Below are 26,047 nucleotides of genomic sequence, written 5' to 3' on the forward strand. Positions count from 1 at the left end.
AAAGAAGTTTAAGGCCCGGTTGCACAGAAGCTTGTTAAACTTTAACCGTGATTAAATGCCACGAGAACCAATCAGAGACAGCTGCTTTGAAAAGAATACCTTTCTGATTAGTTCTTGTGGCATTTAATCACGGTTAAAATTTAACAGGCTTTTGTGCAACTGGATCTTGGAAATGAATAGATTAATGTCTCAATAAAATCGAAATGTTTTCCTTATTTTGACATCAGAACCAAGCAATGTGTGACGTAATAAGCTCCGATTCTGAATTCTCAAGGATGAAAAGAATAAGCGCCTAGAAATACAGCAACAAAATGTAAACAGTGCGCAGTCGTCCCGGAATGTTGTTTATCAACTTAGTACCAAATACAGTCAATGCATATATAGTGAGGTCCACGTTATAACGGCAGTGTTTGATTCACATTGGTGTTACTATCCTCGTATATCATTCAACTATGCAGATAGCCCTATCCTTTTCTACCTCTCAATGTTGCTAGATCGAGTTTTAACAATGTAGATATTCAATTAATTTACAAAATATTTAAAATATAATCTCAATTATAAAAATTTATAATCTAATCATTGAATAATATACCTTCTTGACGAATAGATATGATTGATTATTTTAAACAAGAATGAACAGTTGATATTGCATAAGATAGACTGGTATCAGCTATCCTCTATTAAAGGCAGAAGCAAGGCAGAAAGAGAGAGTCGCCAACGATATTCCCTTATCTTTCTCGATTGTAATTATAACGAGGATCTTACTATAATCAATCATACAAAAATGTAATAATGAAATAAATGAGTACATTGAATACCTAAACTATTTAGTTCTACTTTTTCAAGTGTTAACACTCAAAAGAAGTGGCAAGGCAGAGAATCGGCAACCCTGTTTACTATATTTATCCACTGCTATTATAACATGAACCTCACTATAGCCTAATTTATCCTCTATACAAGGCAGTGACAAGGCACAGAATCGACAACCCTGTTCACCTATCTTTCTCCACTGCCATTATAACGTGAACCTCACTGTAACCTCACTTATCCTCTATAGAAGGAAGTGCAATAATAAATCTTACAAAAATGTAATAATGAAATGAATGAATTATTAATAAAACGAAAATGACCTAAGTTAGGGTCGAAACTAGTCGAACTATTTTAAAATTTTTAAAAAATAAATGGTACTACAACATTTTTATATTGTTTTTATTAATTTATTCAAAATGTAAGTGAATTGTTTTTATGAAATGAATGAATACATTGAAAATCGACACTATCTGATTTTACTTTTTCAAGTGTGAGTAAACAGTCTTTAGAAGCAGAGACAAATAATGTAATCTTTAAATGGCATCTTTACTCTATGATAGAGGGCACAGTATACATAAAGTATGGAAACTCGCTAGTACCCTGGCGCAAAAATCCGCCATCTTGTTAGGAAGTTCCGCATTGTAATAGTATTATTGATGGGAGGTTCGGATCACTTCACTGATCCGGATCAATTGATCTCGTTCACTGCCGCGAACCAATCAGAAGACCAGGATTGGAACTTCCTAAGGTCACGTGACGTGCCTATAGTGAGGTCCACGTTATAATGGCAGTATTTTATTAGCTTTCGAGTTGCTATCCTTGTCTATCATTCGACAAAAAACATACCACTATAGTTTTCTAGCTTCACAACGTTGCAAAATCCGTTTTTAAAAATGTGAAAATATATTAAATCAACGCAGATAAATGGCAACGCTGTTCTCCTATCTTTATCTACTGCCATTATAACGTGGACCTCACTATAGTATTTGTGCCATGTAAAAAGCATTGGTTGGATAGGCGTTTGATTGACAGTTTCCATTCTGTATCTATTCTATGTAGAAGGTGGTGAAAAGGCAGAGAATCGGCATCCCTATTCCCCTATCTTTCTCCACCGCCATTATAACATGAACCTCACTATATATATACGTACTGTTCGCGCGCCAGCTCCGGACCCCTGGGTGGAATGCGATTAGTCATCACAGAGAATGCAATAATTATTGTATTTGCGAACGTGCTGCTCGATTAGATGATCTCTATCGACAGCACATTTGAGAGTAACCCACTACTTTAAAGTACGCTGTCTTCATTTCGCTGTCTTCAAGTAGACAAAAACGTATTATTATTAGTAGCTGCGATTCTATTTCAGAATAATTTTTCTTCTTCATCACACTTTCGAATAATATTGCCTATTAATGTTCTCGCCTCACTATGTACAACAAAACTTTTTTTTCGGCTATTCTCAGACATTCTGAAGTGTATCGACTCTAAAAATTATTTGAACAATTGGATAAAACGACTAGATATTGTCAACCTACATAAATATTATTTTATAAAATATTATTAATTTGATAAATATTATTTATTAAACAGCTGCGCTCATCTGTTAATCAACAAATGGTTAAAAATCTGCATATATTGTCTAAAGATAAATTGCTGTAAAAATTCCGATGAATTTGCGGTTCAACAATATCTAGAATTTTTAATCAATTTGAATTCCTACCACATCAATTTCACAGGTTTCATTCACTATCACATCACAACTTCACAGGTGTCGAAAGAAAAGATATTTCACCGATAAAAAGACTAAGAACACCGTTTTCGAAAACCGTATTCGATGACATAACGCGATCACCGTTCATTGAACACTGGAAATGGAAATTTCAACACATTCAGTTTCCCATAGCCCAACAACTATATTACTCTTATTCGTGCTGTTATTAAGAGAGAGAGAACCCAGCGAGTGTTGATGTGTTTACTTTGAGTAGTCATTCATGGAATTTTTCCTCTCTCCTCTTCAGACCTCAGGGGTCTAGAGCTCGCGCGCGACCAGTAGATAGACCTCACCATAGACAAACAATAGCGTAAGTCGATATCCCATGGTATAGGGAATTTATGTCGCAACTTTTACTGTTATCTCAAGCCGATTACTGTCGATTATTGTTAATTTTTACTGTTTTGTTGGGATGTTAGTGTATGAACGGCACAATTTGAGAGACTACCAGAGTCACACAGCTGCATAGGAAAGAACTACGTGAACTATCGGCTTGGAATAACAGTAAAAGTTGCGACATAAACGCCCAATAGCATGGGATATCCACTTATGCTATCGTTTCTCTATGCTATAGCATAGCAGTACACAAGAATGGAAAGACATTACAGCATCGCAATGGACAAGGAATGAGTTGTCTTTCATCTGTCGATTCGGAGGATATCAGCTGAAAATAGAAACATTCAGAGCTGTCTCGAGAATGCGTAGGAACGACACACGACAGACCACATAAAACGAAATGCATTGCAATGCGCAGTACCACAGGTTGTTGAACTGCGTCGACGCATAAAAATAAATTGCACGCTAAAGAAGAGGAATCTGAAACGGCGGAAGTGGGTCAAGGCTGTGTGGACCTAAAGGCAAAGTGAGTCACACAGTGGCGACAAAGCGACACTTTTTATCTCCGACAAAGCGACACGTTTTATCTCCAACTAGAAAACATCGGAATCTCCTCAAGTTCCAAATGAAGTATTTACAGGTTGTGATCCCACGCTTCAATGCTTTCATAAACCGTTCAACTGAGACTCAACCGTCAGTTCAGTTGAGAATTAATATTTATCTCCAGCTAGAAAAACTAGGATTCTCCTCAAGTTCCAAATGAAGTATTTACAGGTTGTGATCCCTCGCTTCAATGCGTTCATATACGTTCAACTGAGACAACCGTCAGTTTAGTTTAGAATGGAAAGGAGACTTCCTATCTCCAGCTAGAAAACCTCGGATTCTTCAAGTTCCAAATAAAGTATTTGAAGATTGCCTCGTTTCAATACTTTCATAAAACGTTCTACTAAAACTCTACCGTCAGCTCAGAATGGATATTTGTCTCCTGCTAGAAAACCTCGGATTCTTCAAGTTCCAAATGAAGTATTTGAAGATTGCCTCGCTTCAATACTTTCATAAAGTGTTCAGCAAAGACTCATGAATGACTGTCATGAAAAACTCTAGAATGGAACTAATTCCTAGTGAGTATTCAAGCGCTCATGTTAAACTTACTAAGTTTCCTCTCTGGAAGCATTCAGTCGACTGAGTCCAATCGACAAATTGGCAACTGTGCTACTACTCATGACTATCATCACTGTAATTGGCTGAGATCTCCCTCCATTTCTCTGCTCCCCGCCTATTTCTCCAAGTCAAAAGTAATTTTGTACGGAATATAGCTTTCATTTGTCTCAATACATGAAATATTTGGCTTACTCAATATTATAATCATGACACTTTAAGTGTAGCTTCATCGACATAAAGAGTGATTTTACTACTTCCAAAGTTGAAAACTAATTGAACTTTATTGCTTCTGACATGAATCTTAACTGATTCGTTAGTAAGAAACTATCAAGTGATGATGATAATGATAATGATGATAAATAGTGCATCAAGTGCAATTATTGTCATTATTGTGCCTAATAAAGAATTTTTAAATGTTTTTTATTGTAATATGTAATCAATCAATAGTAAGAGAAAGGAGTCAAGGGAAGTAGTTTCTGTCTTTACTACATGAAACCACATACTCAAGCCTATGAAAGTAACAATCTACTTAGCAAATAAAATCACTAGATTTGAGAAACATGAGTAGTAAAATATGGGAAAGATTCTTTAAGGCTCTGCAAAGACTAAAAATAAAGTTTCTAACCTACTGCTGATATTTTTCAAAGTTTTTCTATTTGTATATCATCAAGCTATCAAAATGAAAAATTTTTTCCGATTATTACTTTTTGAGATATGAGCGCCCAAAGTTTAAATTTTTGGGACAGAACATTTCAAATTCGAGATAAATCCATGAGATTTAGAGGATGGATTTCTTCATGGTATTGTTGATCTAGTAAAACAAATTTTCTGAAAATATCAATTTTTGGAAAAGTTATATTCAATTTACCAAAAAAAACTCAACAAAAAGTTATTTTTGGTTATTTTTAGTAAATTGAATAACTATCTTAAAAATTGATATTTTCAGAAAATTTTTATTTTACTAGATAAACAATACCATGAAGAATTTATCTTCTTAAATTCATGGATTTATCTCTTACCGCATTTGAAATGTTCTGTCCCAAAAATTTAAACTTTAGGCACTCATATCTCAAAAATTAATGATCAGAAAAAATGTTATCCTGAGAAAACTTTTTCATTTTGATAGCTTGATGATATACAAATCAAAAAACTTTGAAAAATATCACGAGTAAAAAGTTTATTTTTAGTCTTTGCACAGACTTAATCGTTGAGGAACAAGAAATAATCAACACACTACCCAAACAACAAACATAAATACATAAAACGTTTTGAAGCCAAGAAGTTCAGAATATATTAGTGCAGTACGTTTATAGTTTGGTGAGCAAATTACTTATAAGACAGACAAGCCAGGGTAATTTACTAATTGACGAAGAGCATGTGACTCTTGACTGGTCTCAAAAGGCGAGTTCATAATTTACTGAGTAATTTCAAGCAAGCTAAAAGATCATAACAAGCGGAAATATTTATTCTACTTCAAGGATAAACAAATCTCTAATTGCGTTGAAAAATAATGTTGAAAGCTAGGAAAATATTTATCCATTACAGGACAGAAAAATACAACACATTGATTGATGTTTACAAAAACTTGAATGTGTGTGTTTTTTATTTGTAATCATAACTTATAAGATAACATACAGCAATTCAAGCTACCTTGTTATCAAATAAGAGTTTACAGTATACACTAACAGTAATTAAAGTCGTAATTTTAATAATAATAATGAATTAACCTAGTTCAAATTTTTGATATATATTTTTTGTTGAGGTTGATGACCACATGAACTCTAGGCTTGTGCGTGGTTAAGAGACGAATGATGATGATGATATATGAGTGGACCTACAGCATTAAATGGGTTCCGAACCACCGGGAAGTAAGTTTGAAAGTACAGTAATTCATTATTATTAAATGTATTTATAATACCGTGAGTACGATTTATTTTGTACTGCACATTGTAAACCGGTGTTTAATGATGAAGTGGGAGAAGAGAAGTAAAGTAGGTGAGTTATAGAAAAAAATGATAACCCCAAGAGAACAGAGAACGAGAAATATAATACTAACTTATGGAGATGGAGAAAAGTTGTAAAACCAGGAAGAGAGATGAAGAAAACCAGGAAATATGGAGGAAAATTTATGGAATTTCCACGACAATAGTTTGATAATCGGATTGGTTTTGGACGAGGGCCAACAACTGGTTGCGGTGATATTCAACACATTACTGGTGGTAACTAGTTAACGGTGGTAAACGGTTAACGGTTAACTAGTTACCACCAGACTAGTTAATCCACGCACGGATTGTAAACAAGATATCCAATTTAATACAGCGACTGTCAGCTAACCACAAAAAGCCTTCACGATAGGGCATAGTACACTAAATCAAATACAATATTATTAATATCTGACTAGATAGAAACCAAACCACTAAAAGTAGTATCTGAATTCGAATAGATAGCCTATGATTCCTCCAAACTTGTAAGACTCTGAGGAAAATTCTAGGCTGACCACTAACGACAGGACATGCATGATGAGCATGTATCTATATATAAAAAGCGAAATGGCACTCACTCACTGACTGACTGACTGACTGACTGACTGACTGACTGACTGACTGACTCACTCACTCACTCACTCGCATAACTAAAGATCTACCGGACCAAAAACGTTCAAATTTGGTAGGTATGTTCAGTTGGCCCTTTAGAGGCGCACTAAGAAATCTTTTGGCAATATTTTAACTCTAAGGGTTGTTTTTAAGGGTTTAAAGTTCGTCTTTTAGCATGCATATTCTTCTTCTCCCAATCTCTCAATTATAATTGAAATTTCCATATCATATGTTACTATAGAACTATAATCTAGATAGAGTAACTCTTCGAAACAGTTGTTAACTGGTAACTAAATTAATACTTTTGTCAGGTTGGCATTAAATTGAGTTGACTTTGTTAGGTTGGCACCAAGTAGAAGATTGAAATGCATTAATCGCGGAAAAATTGATTGGGCACTGCTACTTCAATCAGAGCTATTCCTGGGAATATTATATTACTAGCCGTCAGGCTCGCTTCGCTCGCCATATCCGTTTAGCCAGACATTTAGTCTGGACCCCCGACTGGATCGTCCTAACATATAATCGTCCTACAAATGAAAAAATGCAGGCGAGCGAAGCGAGTCTGCTGATCTCATTCTTGGACAATCCAGTCGGGGGTCCAGGGGGCGGAGCCCCCTGGCTAGTCGGATATGGCGAGCGAAGCGAGCCTGACGGCTAGTGTACACATATGCACGTACTAGTGTACACACATATTCATCATGCATGTTATGTCATCAACGAGAGGTTTTTAAAAAGAGAAATAACAGCTGTTTGGCAGTAGCTTCTATCATAAAATAAACCACTGGAAAATTACACATTATAATGATACAAAAATAATTTAACCTAAGAGTAGTGAGGAAAAAATAAAAAGATACAAAAACCTAACCTCAAAACATTTTGTTCGAAGCCTTTCGCTGTGATGACACAACAATGTATAACGACATGTGTGTGTACACACATATTCATCATGCATGTCCTGCCGTTAGTGGCCAGCCTTAAGACGCAGAGAAAAGGAATAAACAAGAAAATTCAAAAAGTCAGTCAAAAAACGTTGGAGATTGGATAGATCGCAACATGTGGCGTTCTGAGACAATCCTAAAATTGACTTTACTGGCAGCCTATAATATTTTAAACATCCTTCAGCCAAGATTTCATGCCAACTTGTCATTGTTCTAAATATATTCCAACCGTCACAAGTACTTTTCAAGACGAAAAAACAATCACTGTATTCTTGTAAAGATAGAAAATTGACAAATCAATATCAGTAATATATAGATGACATCCCAACCAGCTTAACGGATTCAAAAAAACAAAGATCACAATCTTTAGAGCCTATTAGCAGTCAATGTGTTTTCAACCATGGCTATCTTGATTGGCACCTCGATTGTTGAGGGAAAATTGTTTCAAACCTGAATAATTCACCAGAAAATATGATCACTTCCATTCAAGAAAAGTGTTTTGATGCACTGAGAAAAAATTGTTTCAAACCTGAATAATTGCCAGAAAATATGAGCGCTTCGATTCAAGAAAAGTGTTTTGATGCACTGAATTAAGAACACAGACTGGTATGAAAACTGCGCCTTGATTATATCAGAGGTGAAATAAGACAAATTTAATGACATATTGGAAACTGCATCGACAAGAAAAATCAATTTTCTCAGACTTTTCCTTCAAAGCTATCTGAACTGAATAGTAACGTTTTTTAATGATTAAGTTTGTTTACTGTTCGGGTATATCTTTTATGACCGGGAAAGCTGTTAGGTGTTCAAGGTTATAATGCGTAGTAACTGAAGCAAAACTTCAATTGGTTAATTTTCAGGCGGTTAGATAATTATACTCTGATAGAAAGTTGATTTTTAAACTTTTCACACATTGGAATTGATTGATTGATTGAGTACTTTATGTAGATTACAATACAGTAGATTACAATTGGAATGTGCGTCTACCTAAAGTTGCTATCTAAGAAGAATACATTTTTTTACGCACAAAATACAATATCAACACAACTTCATAGTCATTCAACACCTGCCAACTATAAATTCATCATACTTCTAATGGTAACGTTTAAATTAAGGTTTATATCATAGTTTACCAACATAATGGCTCTTCAGAGTGAAGTGGCATTGATGATTTAATGTGTGATAATGAGGCATTGAATATAAGATGACGTATAATACATTTTCAGTAAAACTGTGCATGTATTTCAATTGAGAACGACAATCCTTTCAAAGATTCCTCAATCCTAACTTATCAAACCATATTTTCAATCTTTTGATTCCAAATAACGAGAGAATAAGTCAAAATTTGATGAAAATCAATAATCAAGGAAGTAATAGTATATATAAAGATACTGTGGTGCAGTTTCATCCAACAACACCGCCAGGTATAAAATCAAAAAGATAAGCAACTAAGAATCAGTCACTTTTGAAAAACCAAAATATCCTAGACATCTTCAAGTAAGGGTAATAAGTTTTAAATTTGTGTTGAACCTTTTCCAATCGTTAATATGATTTGTGAATATTGTCAATGAAAAATAAATATTCTATATAATGAAACTTTATAATTGAGAATAAGAGTATATACAGTTTATCAGAGATTGACAATGGTGTAACAGCCGAAACCGGTCTTTCTAACTATCAATAAATCTGTGGTTTTTGACAATTTCTTAGTATCCTATTATATTAAGCAAGCAATTTCTGAATTTATATATCTGGTTATTGTTATATCTGGCTATTTTTATATCTGGTTATTTATGTTTAACGGATTTCGAAAGCGGCTCTAACGATTTTCACGAAATTTGAAACATAGTAGGTTTATGATATAAAGATTCGATTGAACTAGGTCTCATCCTTGGGAAAACTCGCTGAACGACATTAAAAGGATAATTCATCCTAGGATAAACAGCTGTGGATAGTGAAAAAGAAAGTATGTGAAAAATCAAAATATCGCATCCCCGAAATTCATAGGATGACGTATGGCCAGCTATGAAATATAAACACGATCATTTTAGAGAATTGTGTTCTGTTTATCAATAAATAAAAAAACGAGCTAAGCTCGGTGCCCCGATATTTTTTATTTAATTTGATTGAAAATAAGATTGATTGTAACAGAAAATAATAATAATACTGAAGAAACAGTATTTCTTCTTAATACTGAAGAATCACTCATATGATTTGTGAATATTGTCAATGTAAAAATAAATATTCTATACTAGTAGTTCTGTGAACAGTAGACCTTACGCAGTATTCTCATCCACAAGTACCTGAATGAAACTATAGACCTTATGGAAATACAGCAATAGACTGGCTTCTCCACACATCTGTGTAATGATTAATTCTATAGTCTGATTTTTACTCTAATATTGGCATATGAAGGAGGCTCCTTTTTCCTTTTATATTATCCTTGAAATGCAAAATTTCCAAAAACCTTGTATATACGTCGACGCGCAATTAAAAAAGGAACATACCTGTCAAATTTCATGAAAATCTATTACCGCGTTTCGCCGTAAATGCGCAACATATAAACATTTAAACATTAAGAGAAATGCCAAACCGCCGACTTGAATCTTACACCTCACTTCGCTCGGTCAGTAATTAAACTTTACATGTTGAGAATAAAATTGATTGTAACAAAAAAAGATAATGAAGAAACCCAAAGTATCAGTATGCAATCTTTACCTGGGAAGAACCAAATTACTCAAAACAATTGAAAAACTAATAAACTGAAGACCTCAAATAACACAAGAATTTTCTACCACACTATTTAGATGTTGATTAATTTGAAAACCAATCAACTTTATCCCTCAATACACATCAAAGAACTTTGGTCACTTTATATTTTAAAGAGTCTGGATTCACACATAGAATTTAGAAAGAAAACACATATAATTATAATGAAGAGTCTAGATCTACACATAGAATTTAAAACACACACACAACTGACTTCTATATAATTATCATGAAGAGTCTAGATGCACAGAATAGAATTTGAAACACGCACAAAACAGACTTGACAGAACAGTCTGCACTAGACTAGATACTGCGTAAGATGCGTGAACTGTTTTCGTTGAGACGCGTTAATTTTAGCACGACACAGAAGCTACTAGGCTTCTAACTACGATCAACAATGATAAATAGTCGAAGACTGAACACTACACTCTTCACTAGTCAAGGCAAGGCGAGGCGAGACAAGCTCACACACTGACACACTACCGAACAAAACTGAAACTGACTGACAGCCCAAGTGCCGATAGCCGATCACTACCACCGCCACGCTACTCCCACTAATGCAAACACTACACAAACAGACGAAGAGCGCGATAATGAGAGTGGGAATCGACCGAGAGAGAGAGAGAGAGAGAGAGACAGAGAGAGAGAGAGAGAGAGAAAGAGACAACAAATGAATAGAGGTGGCGAGTAGGCTACAACTGATAAAAACTACATTTTACATACTAACCAAAACTAAACGAGCAATCTCTGTTTATATGTTTATAAGTTTGTACTTCACCGGATCTCGAAAACGGCTCTAACGATTCTCACGAAATTCAGAACATAATAGGTTTATAATATAAAAATCTGGTGTGGCGCACTCACACAACTTTCCTTGCAGTTATGAAAATTGATCACCTGACACTAGTGTACTCGCGCATCTCAAGTCTATTCGAAGATATGAGACAGCTGGTGAAGGGTCAATAACGCTGGAAACACACAAGGTCTGCTATCTCTTCGTAGTGAATGATTTAATAGAACCAACAGTTGCCAGCAATTTAATAATCACATTTTTTCGGATTTCAAGCTTATTTTCAATTCTAGGTGGAAATGTTATTGGACATTAACATTGCGTGCCACAGCATAATTGGCCCAGATGACCCCCATGCCAATTTTTTTTTTTTAAGAATCTGTCTTCTAGTACAGTATGTAACATGTTTTAGGTCCAAAAAAATATGTCCATTGTAAAAAAACACTTTTTTTTAGAAAGTTAGTTTGAGGTCACCAGTGCCCTCATGGCACCTGGAAGACACAATTGTCATCAGAGGCCAAGAGGTCACCGGTGACCTCACTAAAAATCTTCGGGAATGAAACAAACAAACATATAGCAAGTTAATTTAGAAGCATTTTAGTTTATTTATAACAAGAAAGAATATTCATAAGCAAGTATAATTTTATTCAAAAGCAAGCAAATTCATTAGTGAGACTCAAATAAACATTTATTCAAACATATAGTAAATTTATTTATAAAAAGAAAGTATACTCATAACTCATAAGCAAGAATAATCTCATTCAAAAGCAAGTAAATACATTAGTAAGACTCAAACAAACATATTATACAAACATATAGTAAGTTTATTTATAAGAAAGTAATTTTATTTATACAAGAAAGTATAATTTCATTCAAAAGCAAGCAAATTCATTAGTGAGACTCAAATAAACATTTATTCAAACATATAGTAAATTTATTTATAAAAAGAAAGTATACTCATAACTCATAAGCAAGAATAATCTCATTCAAAAGCAAGTAAATACATTAGTAAGACTCAAACAAACATATTATACAAACATATAGTAAGTTTATTTATAAGAAAGTAATTTTATTTATAACAGGAAAGTATAATTTCATTCAAAAGCAAGTAACTTCATTAGTGAGACTCTTGAAAACATGTCAAACAATAGAATTTTTTGCACTCTTCACACAAGGTTGATATTTTCTTCACATTTTTTTGTGCAAATTCTCTCCCCTGTCCATTAGATGCTTTTTGATAACAAGAAGAACACCTCTGTCTTATTTTCCTATTGCTCCTATCTCTTTTTGGGTTCTCAATGAGATGATGATTTGTTCTTTTTGTTCGACTCGACTCACTTGAAGGTCTGTTACGACAGGGTGGGTCCAGCTCCAGCAAACTCATAATAACGTTTTCTCTAAAATTCTTGATATTCATCCTTTTATGTGAAAGTTTGTTGTACAAGAAGCTGGCATTCACTATCGAAGTATTGAACATGAATTCAAAGGCCACCTTGTGGTACCACCTAATTGTTTTTCTTAGTGGCGAGAAATAGCTGGCCATTTGGTCAGAGACATCAATACCCTGTTTGCCCTTGTTGTACTCCAAGATAGCAGCTGGTTTGGTTATTTCTTGTCTGGTCTTTCGGTTTATTCTCCCAGTTAGTTCCATATCAATGCCATGCTTTGTGGACAAATACATGACATCTCTTTTGTCCTGCCATTTTGCCACGACAATGCCATTGCACTCTTTTCCAACTACATCACCTTTATTAAGTTTTGATTTCACCACAGAATGGGGCAAGTACTTTCGGTTTTTTCTCAGTGTGCCTATCAAATGAGTCTTTTGTTTTATTAATTCACGTGCTAAAGGGACACTTGTATAATAATTATCTGTCACTACAGTATGCCCTTCATTCAGGTAGTCTCCCAATAGTTGAAGAACAACTTGCTCTCCAAGATTTTGTCCTACATTGAATAGTTTCCCAGTATACACTATCATTTTGAGTGTATATCCTTGCTGATTACATAGTTTGAAAATTTTCACCCCATATCTATGTGTTTTATTAGGGATGTATTGACGAAAAAAAAGTCGCCCTCTGAAGGGTACCATGGACTCGTCCACAGCAACTGTTTCCCCTGGTTTGTACTCAGCACAGAATTTTGCTTGTAGCATGTCAAGAAGTTTTCGAACCTTGTAAATTCTATCAGTCTTGTCAGCTGTTTCATTGTTCTCAAAATGAATGAATCTCAATAAGAGCTGGAATCGATTCCGTGACATAGTTTTGGAAACTGGGTTATCTTTATAGAGTGGATTAGAGCTCCAGTAGTCTGGGATATAGGGGTAAGGGACTAGCCCCATGTACAGCACTATCCCAAAGAATTTTAAAACTTCTTCATTTGTTGTCTCCTTCCATGCTTTAGCTCTAGCAGAGTGACTAAGTAGGGTTTTTTCTAAAAATGTCTTTGCATTCCTATTGGTTTCACAAACAACCAATTCCACCACTTCATCATCTATGAAAGACCTAAATACATGAATTGGCTTGAGATCCAGATGATTTTCAGGATAGTTAAGACTATAATTGTGAATTTCCATACCTGTAAATACAATATTTTGTAATGTACTGCAGTCCACTTCATTCCAATTATCTGCATTATCTGCGTGATCATCGGGTATTTGTGCTTGTGGAGGCTGTGGTAGGTTAGGGTCATCTTCTGTGTCACTATCATTGTCAGATGATGACTCTGAATCTTGCTCCCAAGGCCCATCTTCATCAGCACTGGATGGATCAGAGTCCTCTGATCCTTCTAAAATGCGTAGAAGTTCCTCATCACTAAGAACATCCTGGTCCTTTGTAGCCATAACTAGTCCTAAAAATAAAAAAAAACATGCTAGTATAGAAAAACAAATAATATACATAACCTATAATAATGTAGTCAATGAGAAAAAATTAGCATTATCAAAAATCAACTATTGGCTATCTGAAAACCAAAATTATATGGTTAGAAATATAATATTATTACCTGTCAAGTCATGAATCTCTATTCTCCAATAATAAGCAAATATAATAAAAATATAAACTCAATTATTATAATCAAATATAAACTCAATATTGCAGCAGAAACAATGAGATTAATGCAAATAAACAGCTGTAATATGTACTCACCACTTTACCAGCTGGTAGGAGCTATGAAACTGCTGCGATCTGTTGGCCATTCCGAAAATAATTCATTTGTTTCCTTCTGAGGCCAATACAAAACATAGAATTGATGTCACTGATAGGCCACAATGAAAAACAACCATTTAAAGTATATGCTACATGAGGTCACCGGAGACCTCATGGCCCATTGGGAACCCAGTTATGAGGGCACCGGTGCCCTCACGGCACGCAATGTGTTAATTGCAGAGATTTTCATGCTCAATCTTTTGCAATTTTTTGATTAAATTGTATATGAAGACTGATAATTGAGAATCTAAAATCAAACTTTGCATATATGGGGCAAAGCACCTGAAATTTTTACAGATATAGGACTTGTTGCAGTTGATAGAGCTTATCAATGATTACACATACAGACCAATACCCAAAAACCACTTATTCGCACTCAGGGGACCTTGAAACGTATAGAAATTAAGAAATTGGGGTACCTTAATTTTTTTCGGAAAGCAAAACTTTCCTTACCTATGGTAATAGGGCAAGGAAAGTAAAAATTCGATTCTACTAGGTCTCATCCCTGGGAAAACTCGCTGAAGGACATTAAAAGGATAATTGTTATTCATCCTTGGAAAAACAGCTGATAACAATTATTTCGTCCTCTGTTGATGATGGAAGTGAGTGAGCAAGTTCATGTGTGTGGGACTGTGTCAAAATTATAACTCAGCTCTTGAACTTTTCTAATCATTCAATCAGGTTAATATTTCAGTCAGGTTACTTATTGCCGGTTGCAAAACAGCCGGGTTATTTTCAATCCTGATTAATTCCAGTAGATCCATCTGTTTGAAATGGTCTTATCTGATTTGGTTCACGTGAAATTAATCAGGATTGAAATTTAACTAGCTTTTGTGCAACCGGGCCTTTGAGAGGGAAATGTTTGCATTCCTCTGGGAATTAATCTTAATTTACTGTGATTAGATAGAATGAACTATGAATGTTATAATAATTTCTTCTTTCGTAGTAAATTTTTTATGCTTTTGTACTCCAGAGCGAGTCTCGGTCCCCGATTTTTTTACACTAACTCTGAGACTGTTGTGTTGATTGATTGATTGATTGATTGATTGAGTACTTTATTTATGTAGATTACAATATATACTGGCTTATACACTTATATACAATAGCTTACAATACAGCAAAATTATAGATGAATTTACATAATATAGACTAAGAAAATAATTATTGAACTGTATATGATATGAAAAAGCAGTTTGTAATATAATAACTATAGATAATAATCATATTGTTATGCATCTACATAAATTGGCGGAGCTTTGGACATATCAATGTCCATTCTTCGGAAAGAATATTAAAAATATCCTCCCCACTAACTCTCTACCAAAAAAAAAATTGTGTTGAGAGAGAACACAGCAGAACTAGACTGAGAGAGAGAGAACACAGTGGTACACGACAGAGATAGAGTAAAACAAACGAATAGAGTTGACGAGTAGGCTATTGATAACAGCTACATTTTACACTAAAATTGTTGAGAGAGAACATACTAGAACTCGACTAAAAGAAAGAGAGAGACAATCAACGAGGAGTGGAAAGGAAATGAACAGGCTACTGATAAAAACTACATTTCAATACTATTATACACTACAACTGTTGGAAGAGAACACACTAGACGTCGACTGAGAAAGAGAGAGAGAGAGAGATTCAGATTCCTTGATTCATGTATATAACAAAACATAATTCAACTTACGTTCTAGCATTAAAAATAAATACCATTAGCGGTAAAATAACATGGTGAATCATATTAAACTAATGAGTTCTACAATAATATTGAGCAAGAAAAGTGATGAAATATGCAAAAGATGAAACGGTGAAGTTTGGACCTTAAGAAGTCCATTCTCAGAGAGGGTATCAAGGATACCCTCCCCTTCAGCACTTGACCGTAAATTGAGAGAGAGAGTGAGAGAGAAAGAGAAGAAAGAGAGAGAGAAATATTGAGTGAGTGAGGTGAGAGAGAGAAAGAGATAGAGAGAGAGAGAGAGAGAGAGAGAACCAACTAGTATTGGAGAGCAGAGGAGTCTACTGATAAAAACTACATTTTCATACTATTGAAACTATAACTGTAGAGAATATAATAGAATAGAATCTATTATAGAGAGATTGATTGATTGAGTACTTTATTTATGTAGATTACAATATATACTGGATTATACACTTATACAATAGCTTACAATACAGCACAGTTTTAGATGAATTTACATAACATAAACCAAGAAAATAATTATTGAACTGTACAATGATATGAAAAAATATCAATTTGGAATAACTATACAAGATAATACTGTAAATAAAAATTCCTGACTGATTTACTCACTCGCAGAACTAAAAATCTACCGGACCAAAAAAGTTCAAAATTGGTAGGTATGTTCAGTTGGCCCTTTAGATGCGCACTAAGAACGGAAAAATTTCCAAAGATACGCTCAAAATTAGCGCTTTTCCAGGTTTTTTTTTTGCTTTTTCTCAGATTTATCAAGAACAAAAGAACATAAATTGTTCAAATTTAGTACAGAAGCTAAGCTAGGGTGTAATAATGTTGTGTTAGAAGGAAATTGCAATAACGTCGAAGATACGGCCAAAATTGGCTTTTTTCCAGCGGTTTTTGCTTTTTCTCAGATTTATCGAGAAGAAATGAACAGAAATTGTTCAAATTTAGTACAGAAGCTCAGCTAGGGTGTAATAATGTTGTGTTAGAAGGAACTTGAAATAACGCCAAAGATACGCCCAAAATTAGCGTTTTTCTCAGCTTTTCTGCGTTTTCTCAGTACTTTGAATTTCTGATGGAATGAAGCATGCTCAAATGAAAAATTCAGGTGAGCGAAGCGAGTCCGCTGATCTCAATTTTGGACGTCCCAGTCGGGGGTCCAGGGGGCCAGACGGATATGGCGAGATATGGCCAGACGGATATGGCGAGCGAAGCGAGCCTGACGGCTGGTTGAAATATAAAAGACAAAACAGAATTGAACAACTCCCACCCTCACATATTGAACCTAGATTTTAGATAATACTAGTACTAGCTTTCCGAGAACTACTAGAGTCAAGGAAGAAAATCAAACAATCAAATAATTATCTAAAATGTCGAGTTAGCCTACTTAACAACTCAACGATCACGTGCTACTGAACCAACAAATAATATTGCTACCTACATTTTTATGAGAAACCATCAAAAGCAATCTTGAGCACCTTTAAAATATTTATTTGTTCAGGGATTAATGAACAACATATTGTGTGATAAGTTATTCATAATTTAAAATAAATATTTGAAAAAAACATTGGGCCTCATTAGAAAATTTGAAATATTTGATGTGATAAAACACTTATCAATCCCATTAGGAAAGATGTTCGATTAGTATGATATTGGAACACTATATAAGCTTATTATCTTTCTTATCATAAAATTATTGTTGATCCACTCTAAATCATTGGCTTGAAAATATATTCTCCCACTTCCTTACCCTATCATTGTGAAATTAATTGAAATGTGCGATATAATGTTATGGCTAGTAAAATTCGTGAATATAAAAAGAATTTTAAAGAAATAAACAAACAAATATAAAAAAATATACAATATTATTAGGAGATTCCAATTCACAAGACCAATCATATTTCATATTATTTATTTTCGTTGGACGTTTTTTTAATTCCCGAGCGAAGTGACAAGTTGTTACAATAAAATATTGTTACAAAAGATTACAAAATACAAATACAAATACAAATTGTTTTTATTCTGATTCAAAAATCAAATACATACAAAATTTCAAATACATCAAACATCAAAAATGGAAATAAAATACAAAGTGCACTGAAGAAATTGTATAAAATATAATTTATGTAATAAGGCTTTCTACGTGTATGATGTATTATGAAAAAAAACAAAGCTTTTTTGAAACAGAATATTTCTAGCTTGCTGTAAGCATGAAATGCTTAACGCGTGCAAGCAGGAGTGCTTATACTATAATTGAATAAAATCAGAAAGAAGAAAAAAAAATTTTTTTTGGGCAAGAAAAAAATGAAAACACACACTCACACATTCACTCACCTCTCATACATTTCCAGTTTGGGCTTAATTACTTTTTGATATGATTTTCAACAACTATAATAATTATTATGTCGAAAACTAAGAAAGAATAAAAAACATGTGTTCTAAACAATCAGGCAAGATATTTCTAAGCCATTTAAGAATGTAATATTTGAACATTTTCCTATTATCAATTCTCTTTGCCTCAAAAGGTAAATTATTGAAAAATTTCGGACCTAGAAATACAAACGATTTCTGGAAACAAGTGGTATATGACCTGGGAAGCCTTAGCAGATCAGAAGTGACTCTCCTAGTTTGATAATTTGTTCTCTCCCTGAAAAGTGCCTGACCACTGTTTCCAGACATTACAAAGAATAGGTATAAAACTTTGAAAACATATATGTATCTTAGAGGCAAGCATTTTATATCTTGAAAAAGGGGAAAGGCATGTTCATATCTTCCTGATTTTTTAACAGCTCTGACAATAGATTTTTGTAAGGTTATAAGTGGTCTCAAGTGGGTAATGTAAGTAGAGCCCCAACAACTTATTCCATAATTCAGTTTAGAGTCAACAAGAGCAAAGTATAACTGTCTAAGAATGGTGGTTGGAAGAATCTTATTAAGAAAATAGAATTTTCTCAGGATATGTAAAAGATAATTTTTAACATAACGTATGTGTAGAGACCAGGTAAGCTTCTCATCTACTGTAACACCTAAATATTTGATGGAGTCAATTTGCGTGACAACTTGACAGTTACAATTATTCCGCAAACAATCAACGTGGAACTTCAAACCAGATGGTAAATTCCAGCTTGACGACAGTGTGAACAGAATATACTTGGTCTTTGACAGGTTAAGAGACAGATTATTGTGTTTGAACCACAACAACAACCTATCAACATCAGTCTGCATCACACTCTCCAAGTCCAAACCATCCAACCCACAATATGCAAAAGCAGTGTCATCTGCGAATGACACTGGCACACCATTGTAGTTACATGAGAAAAGGTCATTTATGAATACAAGAAAAAGGATTGGCCCAAGGACCGATCCTTGTGGTACACCACAATCTACTACCTGGACCTCACTCTTCACACCTCCTATGACAACATATTGCACCCTTTCTTTCAAATAGGATGAAAACCACATATGTGCAACACCTCTGATACCAGCATTATATAGTTTGTCCAGCAGAATTGTGTGGCTTACTGTGTCGAATGCCTTTTTTATATCCAGGAATAATCCTGCAACACAGTTCGCTGGTCTGGAGTTAATGCCAGAATATATAGCTGTCATGAAAGTATGAAGAGCCATCTCCGTATTCATCAACTCACGAAAACCAAATTGGTTTTTATAAAAAAGTTACATGAGTTGAGAAAATCAAGAATCCTTTTTCTCATTACCTTTTCTAACAGCTTAGAAAAAATTGAAAGTAAGGATATAGGTCGATAGTTAGTTAATTCTGATCTAGAGCCAGATTTGAATATGGGTACTACCTTGGCCAATTTCATCCTGGAAGGAAATATACCTGTAGAAAGACTGCAATTGAATATATCTACCAGATTAGATAAGTTAATTTCAAATTCCATTCTAAAATAGGATATCAAAGACCAACATTCTATCTCAAAGATTTACAAATGAATTTACTTTTTAAGGTTGATATTGAAGCAAATATATTTGATATTAGAATATTTTCAATATTGAAATATTGCTCTAGGTAGGCGAATGTCATTTTCATGCAACAGATACAAGAAGGTTGATGTAATAGTAATATTGATGAGGTGATAAAAACCCATGACAAGCGCAGGCGCATTAAGTGATGGCCTTGGCAAGAACGCGATTTCATTGATATGATCTAGACAGACAACAACATTACAAGTAAACAATTTGAATCCAGGCGACAACAATTTATTGACTAAATGTGAAAACATTTATAAATTTATGTAAATTTCAAGTGTAATCACAAATATTTTTCAAGAATCTAAAAGTCAACGTTCAACGAATATCAACACAAAATTCCTGCCTTAACTACTTATTGCCAGTTATTGAAATTTTAACTCGAAAATTGAATTTCAAGAGGTAAAAAAATGGAAAATAATAGATAAATTTCAGGACGTACAGTACTCTAAGGCTCAACTCACACTATCTCGACTCAAATCGTCCGACTCCAGTCGAGGACACTCCAGTCTCTCAACCTTACGACTTTCTTGCTCATTGTCGCTACTTCAGTTCCATGCTACTCCATTTTCTAACCTTACTTTATTAAAAATATAAGATCCAATTCATCACTAATTAGCATGTAAAAAAATGTATAATAATAATTATTATGAATATATTGTCTTATCTAATTCTTATTATTTTCTTATCTAAAATGATAAAACATCACTTTCATAAAAAATAACCTCACTTTCATTAAAAATGCACGGTACTACGCAACTCAAGTCGAGGCTCGACCAACATGTCGAGTCGACGCTCGACTCAGTCTCACAGTCGTGAGGTCGCGGAGACTAGAATCGACTGGTCTGAGTGTCGCCATTTGAAAACACATGCTGCGTCGAGAAGAGACTAGAGTCGCAGTCTCTTCTCGACTTGAGTCACGTAAGTGTGAATTGAGTCTTAGGCTCAACTCACACTAACGCGACTCAGGTCGAGAAGAGACTCGACTCTAGTCGAGAGCATGTGTTTCACATAAAGCCAGCATCTAATCCACTCTGATTTAATGAAAATATGACGAAATTCAAGCTATTAGAAGTTCAAGCTTTTAGATCAACTAGCCAATTCATGAATGAGGTGTTATTGGCCTCATTTTCTTTCCTTTCATATTTATGTTGACCAGATGAAACTATTTTTATTGTAAAATAGTAAACTGGACACTGATAAGGAGAGGCCTCTTTATTTTATTCTATTCAGTTCAATTTTTTCAATAAACATTTTAATTGTATTTGATTTTAGGAACGTAAATTAATCACATATAGGCCTAATCCATTATCAACACTGCTATATTCTAAAGATACTACTAAAGATTATTTTTAGTAGTTAAGGGGAGAATCCAAGAATATTATATCTAATCCCTAGTCCACATGTTGGCCCAGCCTGCAATGTAACCAGTGCCAATGAAGGCCAGCGGTAGCCAGCGCTGGTAAACCACCCATCCACACACTGGTGCTGGTCGACATTGGCCTTCATTGGGCCAACATGTGGATGCGGCATGTGGCTGGTCACTAACGAGTGCGTCGAGCATGTGTGAAAGGGCATGTCTTCGAACAAAAAAGACATTCACGCGAAAGACTTCAAACGAAAAACAGCTGTTTGACAGCAGATTCTAACATAAAATAAACAACCAATAACAATAAATAAACCACTGGAAAATAAAAAAATTAATTATATTGATACAAACATAATTGACCGAGCGAAGTGAGGTCTAAGATTCAAGTCGACGGTTTGGCATTTCTCTTAATGTTTAAATGTTTATATGTTGCGCATTTACGGCGAAAAGCGGTAATAGATTTTCATTAAATTTAACAGGTATGTTCCTTTTTTAATTGCGCGTCGACGTATATACAAGGTTTTTTGGAAATTTTGCATTTCAAGGATAATATAAAAGGAAGAAGGAGCCTCCTTCATACGCCAATATTTATTTATTCATTTATTTATTTATTCGTGGAAAGAATTAGAGTAAAAATCAGACTATAGAATTATTCATCATAAATCAGCTGCCAAGTTATTACACAGATGTATGGAGAAACCAGTCTATTGCTGTATTTCCATAAGGTCTATAGTTTCAATCAAGTACTTGTGGATGAGAATACTGCGTGAGGTCTACTGTTCACAGAACTACTAGTTTAGCCTCAAATAGAGCAGCGAAGAAGTGAACAACAAAAATACATAACCTCGAAATGTTTGCTCAAAGCCTTTCGCTAATGACACAACATGTATGACGAATATGTGTGTACACACAATCATGTTCATCACACTTTCTTGTCCTGTGATTAGAGGCCACCCTTAGTAATAGCATCAATTTAAATTATCTTCGAAACTAGAGGTAATTGAAAAAGCATATCAATTTTAGTAGAAGACCCTACAGGGATAGTGCTTTCAAACATCAAAGCATGTTATTTCAACAAAAAATAATGAAACTTGTATGCCTACTAGAAAACAAACTATGTCTAGGCCTGATAAAAACAACCAATTGTTTTATAATATTATAATATAGTTTCATAGTTTTATCTTGTTTATAATATAGTTTCAAGATAGATTTTGAATGGCAATATGATGGTATTATTCAAAATATATTATAAATGCTATTCGAATATATGATAGTGTATCCACTGGACTTTCTGAAAGAAACAGAAACTTGACGAACTGATATTTCGATAAACTGAGATCCTCCCAAACAACCGGTTCTTGATCAACTGTAATCCGTGATGAAGTGAATGTCATCCGCATTGAGAACAAAGCATTAATCAGCATATTATCAATTCGAAACCAATAAATTAGAATTGAACAATATTAACTCACAGTATTTTTAAAATTGAGGCTAGGTGATAAGGAGTGTGGCGCCTTTAATATAGTATTTTCAATTTATTTAATCACGACAAACAAATGACATTTGCTTATCTTTTATCAAAAATTTAATTCAACTACGAGGTCCTATCACTGGAACACTTGTAGTCTACTATTAAGCATTGTGTGAATGAACTATGTATAATATAGAAAGCTACAATCGAGTAGCTTTTATATTTGGAAATTATATTTGAATGTTTAACCTGTATTACATTTATTGTGCGATTAGTTCATCTATTTATTAATTAAGACAGCTAGTCTAGTCGAATATCATATCATAGAATATCCCCAACCACAAAGCCCATGGTTTTTTTTTAAATTTGTAACATTTTATTGTATTTTATTTGTTTTGCAATTCTTTGTTATTTTTTGTCTTGTTTTGTGTGTTTTAATAAATTGAAATTGAAATAAGGTCGGCAACTAACGACAGGTGACAGGACAAGTCTGTCGAACATGTCTGAACGGACATGTCTGATCAGACAAGTTGTAACATCGGCGAAAATCTTCGAACAAACTTTTTTGATGTTAGGTTTTTGTGTCTTTGATTCTTTGTCCTGAATTCTTTTTTAAACTGAACTGGAATGAACATATTGACCTCTGGTGTAAGAAACTAGCTTCAGCATATGTACTTCGTAAAATAAGATGTACCACTGATGTCAGTACCACATTTATCGCGTATCATGCTCTATTTGCCTCACAGCTGCGCAGGTGCACATGGACAGAGTTCTACCATAGAGAAACAATAGCGTAAGTAGATATCCCATGGTATAGGGTGTTTATGTCGCAACTTTTACTGTTATCTCAAGCCGATTACTGTCGATTTTTACTGTTTTGACCGGGTAAGAGTGTATGAACGGCACAATATGAGAGACTACCAGCGTCACACAGCTTCACGGGAAAGAACTAAGTGGACTACCGGCTTGAAATAACAGTAAAAGTTGCGACATAAACGCCCTATACCATGGGATATCTACTCATGCTATTGTTTCTCTATGGTTCTACGAAGTCAGAAAAAACCTTGAGAACCATCTTAAGAAGAGATGCGCACTGGAGCACTGTAGACCATTATTTTGTTGAAAACAAACTGCTTGAAGTGGTCTCAATCTTGAAACCATAATCCTTGCAATAGACTCAGGACAATCTCAGAAATAGTCAACACACACACACAACACAAGAAGCAAACTGAAAATTGCCCTTCCGCAGCACAGGCTCGGCAAAGAATATACCAACCTATGCAGTCTCACATTTCTTCAACTATTTACCAGATAGCCTAAAGACTTTAAGGGATTCACAGACAAAATTCCAAAGACAACTAAAAAATACCCCATTGCAACACCGTACTATGCAGTGACCAAATTCATTGAGGAGCATAGATTTTTGTTTATTTTTTCTTAGCTGCACTATTTGACGTGAATTTTTTTTTTTTTTGTAATTTACCAGCGGTATAGGCGTTCGAGTACGTTTATGAGGTTTTCTCGTTTATGACGTTTATGAGCGGTTTATTTATTGTCATTGGTTGTTTATTTTATGTTAGAAGGTGCGGTCAAACAGCTGTTTTCCGTTGAAAGCCTTTTGCCTGAATGTCTTTTTCGTTAGAAGACGTCTGTTCAGACATGTTCGATAGACCTGTCCTGTCTCAAGTGACCGGCCTATGAATAGAAAAAGATAGAGAGTTTGTTAGTTTGTTGCCAAAGAGTGATCGCCAGAGTTTTTGTGAGTGTTCCTATTGCTCTTTCCCGATTTTGTATCTCAACTGCGCGTCATGCATGACCACGCATGCACTTGAACATATACGCATCCGGATCATACCCTTAGCTTGAAGTAACAGTAATATTTAGGCAGGACGTTCCCTATCCCATGAGAAATGTAATGACCCGTTTTCGGGAATGCGCCAACCTAGCTCCCTGTCAGCTGAGCTCCTTTTGAAACCACTTTCAAGGGGATTAGTTGACGGCGTCAACAGAGCTCCTGAGAGAGATGCTTGGCTGACGGGGAGCTTGGTTGTCGTCTACGGTGCCGACAACCAGTCCCCTCCTAACTAGTAGGGGATTGGTTGTCGGAGACTCTTTGACGCCAACGTGACGTCACCAAGCTCCCCGCACGCTCACGTTTGAGTGCCGCAGTTTTCGCGAGTAAACTGACATATATTTCACTCAATTTAATTCTATAACTAATTCAAGGAGTGGCCGTAGTCGAGTGGATCAGATACTGGCTTTATGATTCAGAGGCTCGAGTTCAAATCCCGGCCCGGGTAAGATATTTATCTCGGGCCACTCCCGTGTTTCGGATGGACACGTTAATCCCCGTCGGTCCCGGATGCCTAAAAAGCAGTCGTTAACCTAGCGCCGCAGTGCAGGATGGTTTCTCACAGCTTGGCGTTGTTGTCATTTGAGATGGGTGTCTGGCTTGGAAGTGTTTAGGCCGCATTGCAGGATGACTGTTAACGGTTGCCGGAAGATCAACAGCTGGGTTTTTTTCGTTATTTTTCGTGATAGAGAAATTCTGATTGCAGATTCGTTCTCAGCGACCCCAAGTTTAGCCTAAAGGCTCAGAATGTCAACAATGTTTTTAAATAATTAAAAATCATCATGAAAATTCATTCATATGGTAGTACACCAAGTTTCTGGAAACTTTTTACTGGTGACTGGAGTTTATAGGCAACACAAAAATAAAAATAATCGTGAGAAAGAAAACTGCTGATGACGCGAATAAGACCGTCACTCCATTGTTCTTTTGTCTCGGCTGCTTGGCTGAGCCTGGCTGGAGGGATCAAATAACCGACTGGATTGATCTTTCGTCTGTCCGCTAGGCGGAACTACGCCGACCATTGCTGGGTGGAAGATGCTACTACGGCCGCTCGCATTCCCACCAACGCTGCTATTATTTGCTGTCTCAGCGCCTAGTCCGAGTCAGTCAAGCATCCAGCCTGCACTGCGGAGCTAGGTTTAGGTCATGTCAGAGGCCCTGAAATTGATCAGTTGCGACCTGAAAACTCTGTCACCAGACCTGAGCCAGCCAGGTCACTCGATATTATTATCTAATTCAATAAGATAAACATTTCCAAGTCAGTTGGATTCGGAAAGAGAAATAGTTTATT

General features: G+C 35.1%; 2 protein-coding genes across 3 annotated transcripts in view; both read right to left on the bottom strand.

Moving 5' to 3' along the window:
* Positions 1–10,874, bottom strand: part of LOC111047607 (serine/threonine-protein phosphatase 2A 56 kDa regulatory subunit gamma isoform) — a 116,724-nt gene extending 105,850 nt beyond the window's left edge. The window contains exon 1 of the mRNA XM_039426487.1: positions 10,329–10,874. The gene's annotated coding sequence lies outside the window, so the exon portion shown is untranslated. The remainder of the gene's footprint in view (positions 1–10,328) is intronic.
* Positions 10,875–11,490: 616 nt separating this feature from the next.
* LOC111049771 (piggyBac transposable element-derived protein 4-like) lies at positions 11,491–14,546 on the bottom strand. Of its 2 annotated transcripts, none has more exons than XM_039426485.1 (2): positions 14,173–14,546; positions 11,491–14,019 (listed from the first exon to the last, which is right to left on the bottom strand). In XM_039426485.1, the coding sequence occupies exon 2, from the start codon at positions 14,009–14,011 to the stop codon at positions 12,287–12,289; it is 1,725 nt and encodes a 574-aa protein (XP_039282419.1). In that variant the 5' UTR covers positions 14,012–14,019; positions 14,173–14,546; the 3' UTR covers positions 11,491–12,286. The 2 variants fall into 2 exon arrangements, with proteins under 2 accessions (XP_039282419.1, XP_039282418.1); XM_039426484.1 differs by having other exon boundaries at positions 11,491–12,017; positions 12,243–14,546.
* Positions 14,547–26,047: the final 11,501 nt, after the last annotated feature.

This window comes from Nilaparvata lugens, chromosome 4, assembly GCF_014356525.2.
Source record: "Nilaparvata lugens isolate BPH chromosome 4, ASM1435652v1, whole genome shotgun sequence".
Classification (NCBI taxonomy): Eukaryota; Metazoa; Arthropoda; class Insecta; order Hemiptera; family Delphacidae; genus Nilaparvata; species Nilaparvata lugens.

Coding starts and splice junctions, on each gene's coding strand:
- LOC111049771 (XM_039426484.1), bottom strand. CDS start 14,068: ATGTATATTATTTGTTTTTCTATACTAGCATGTTTTTTTTTATTTTTA.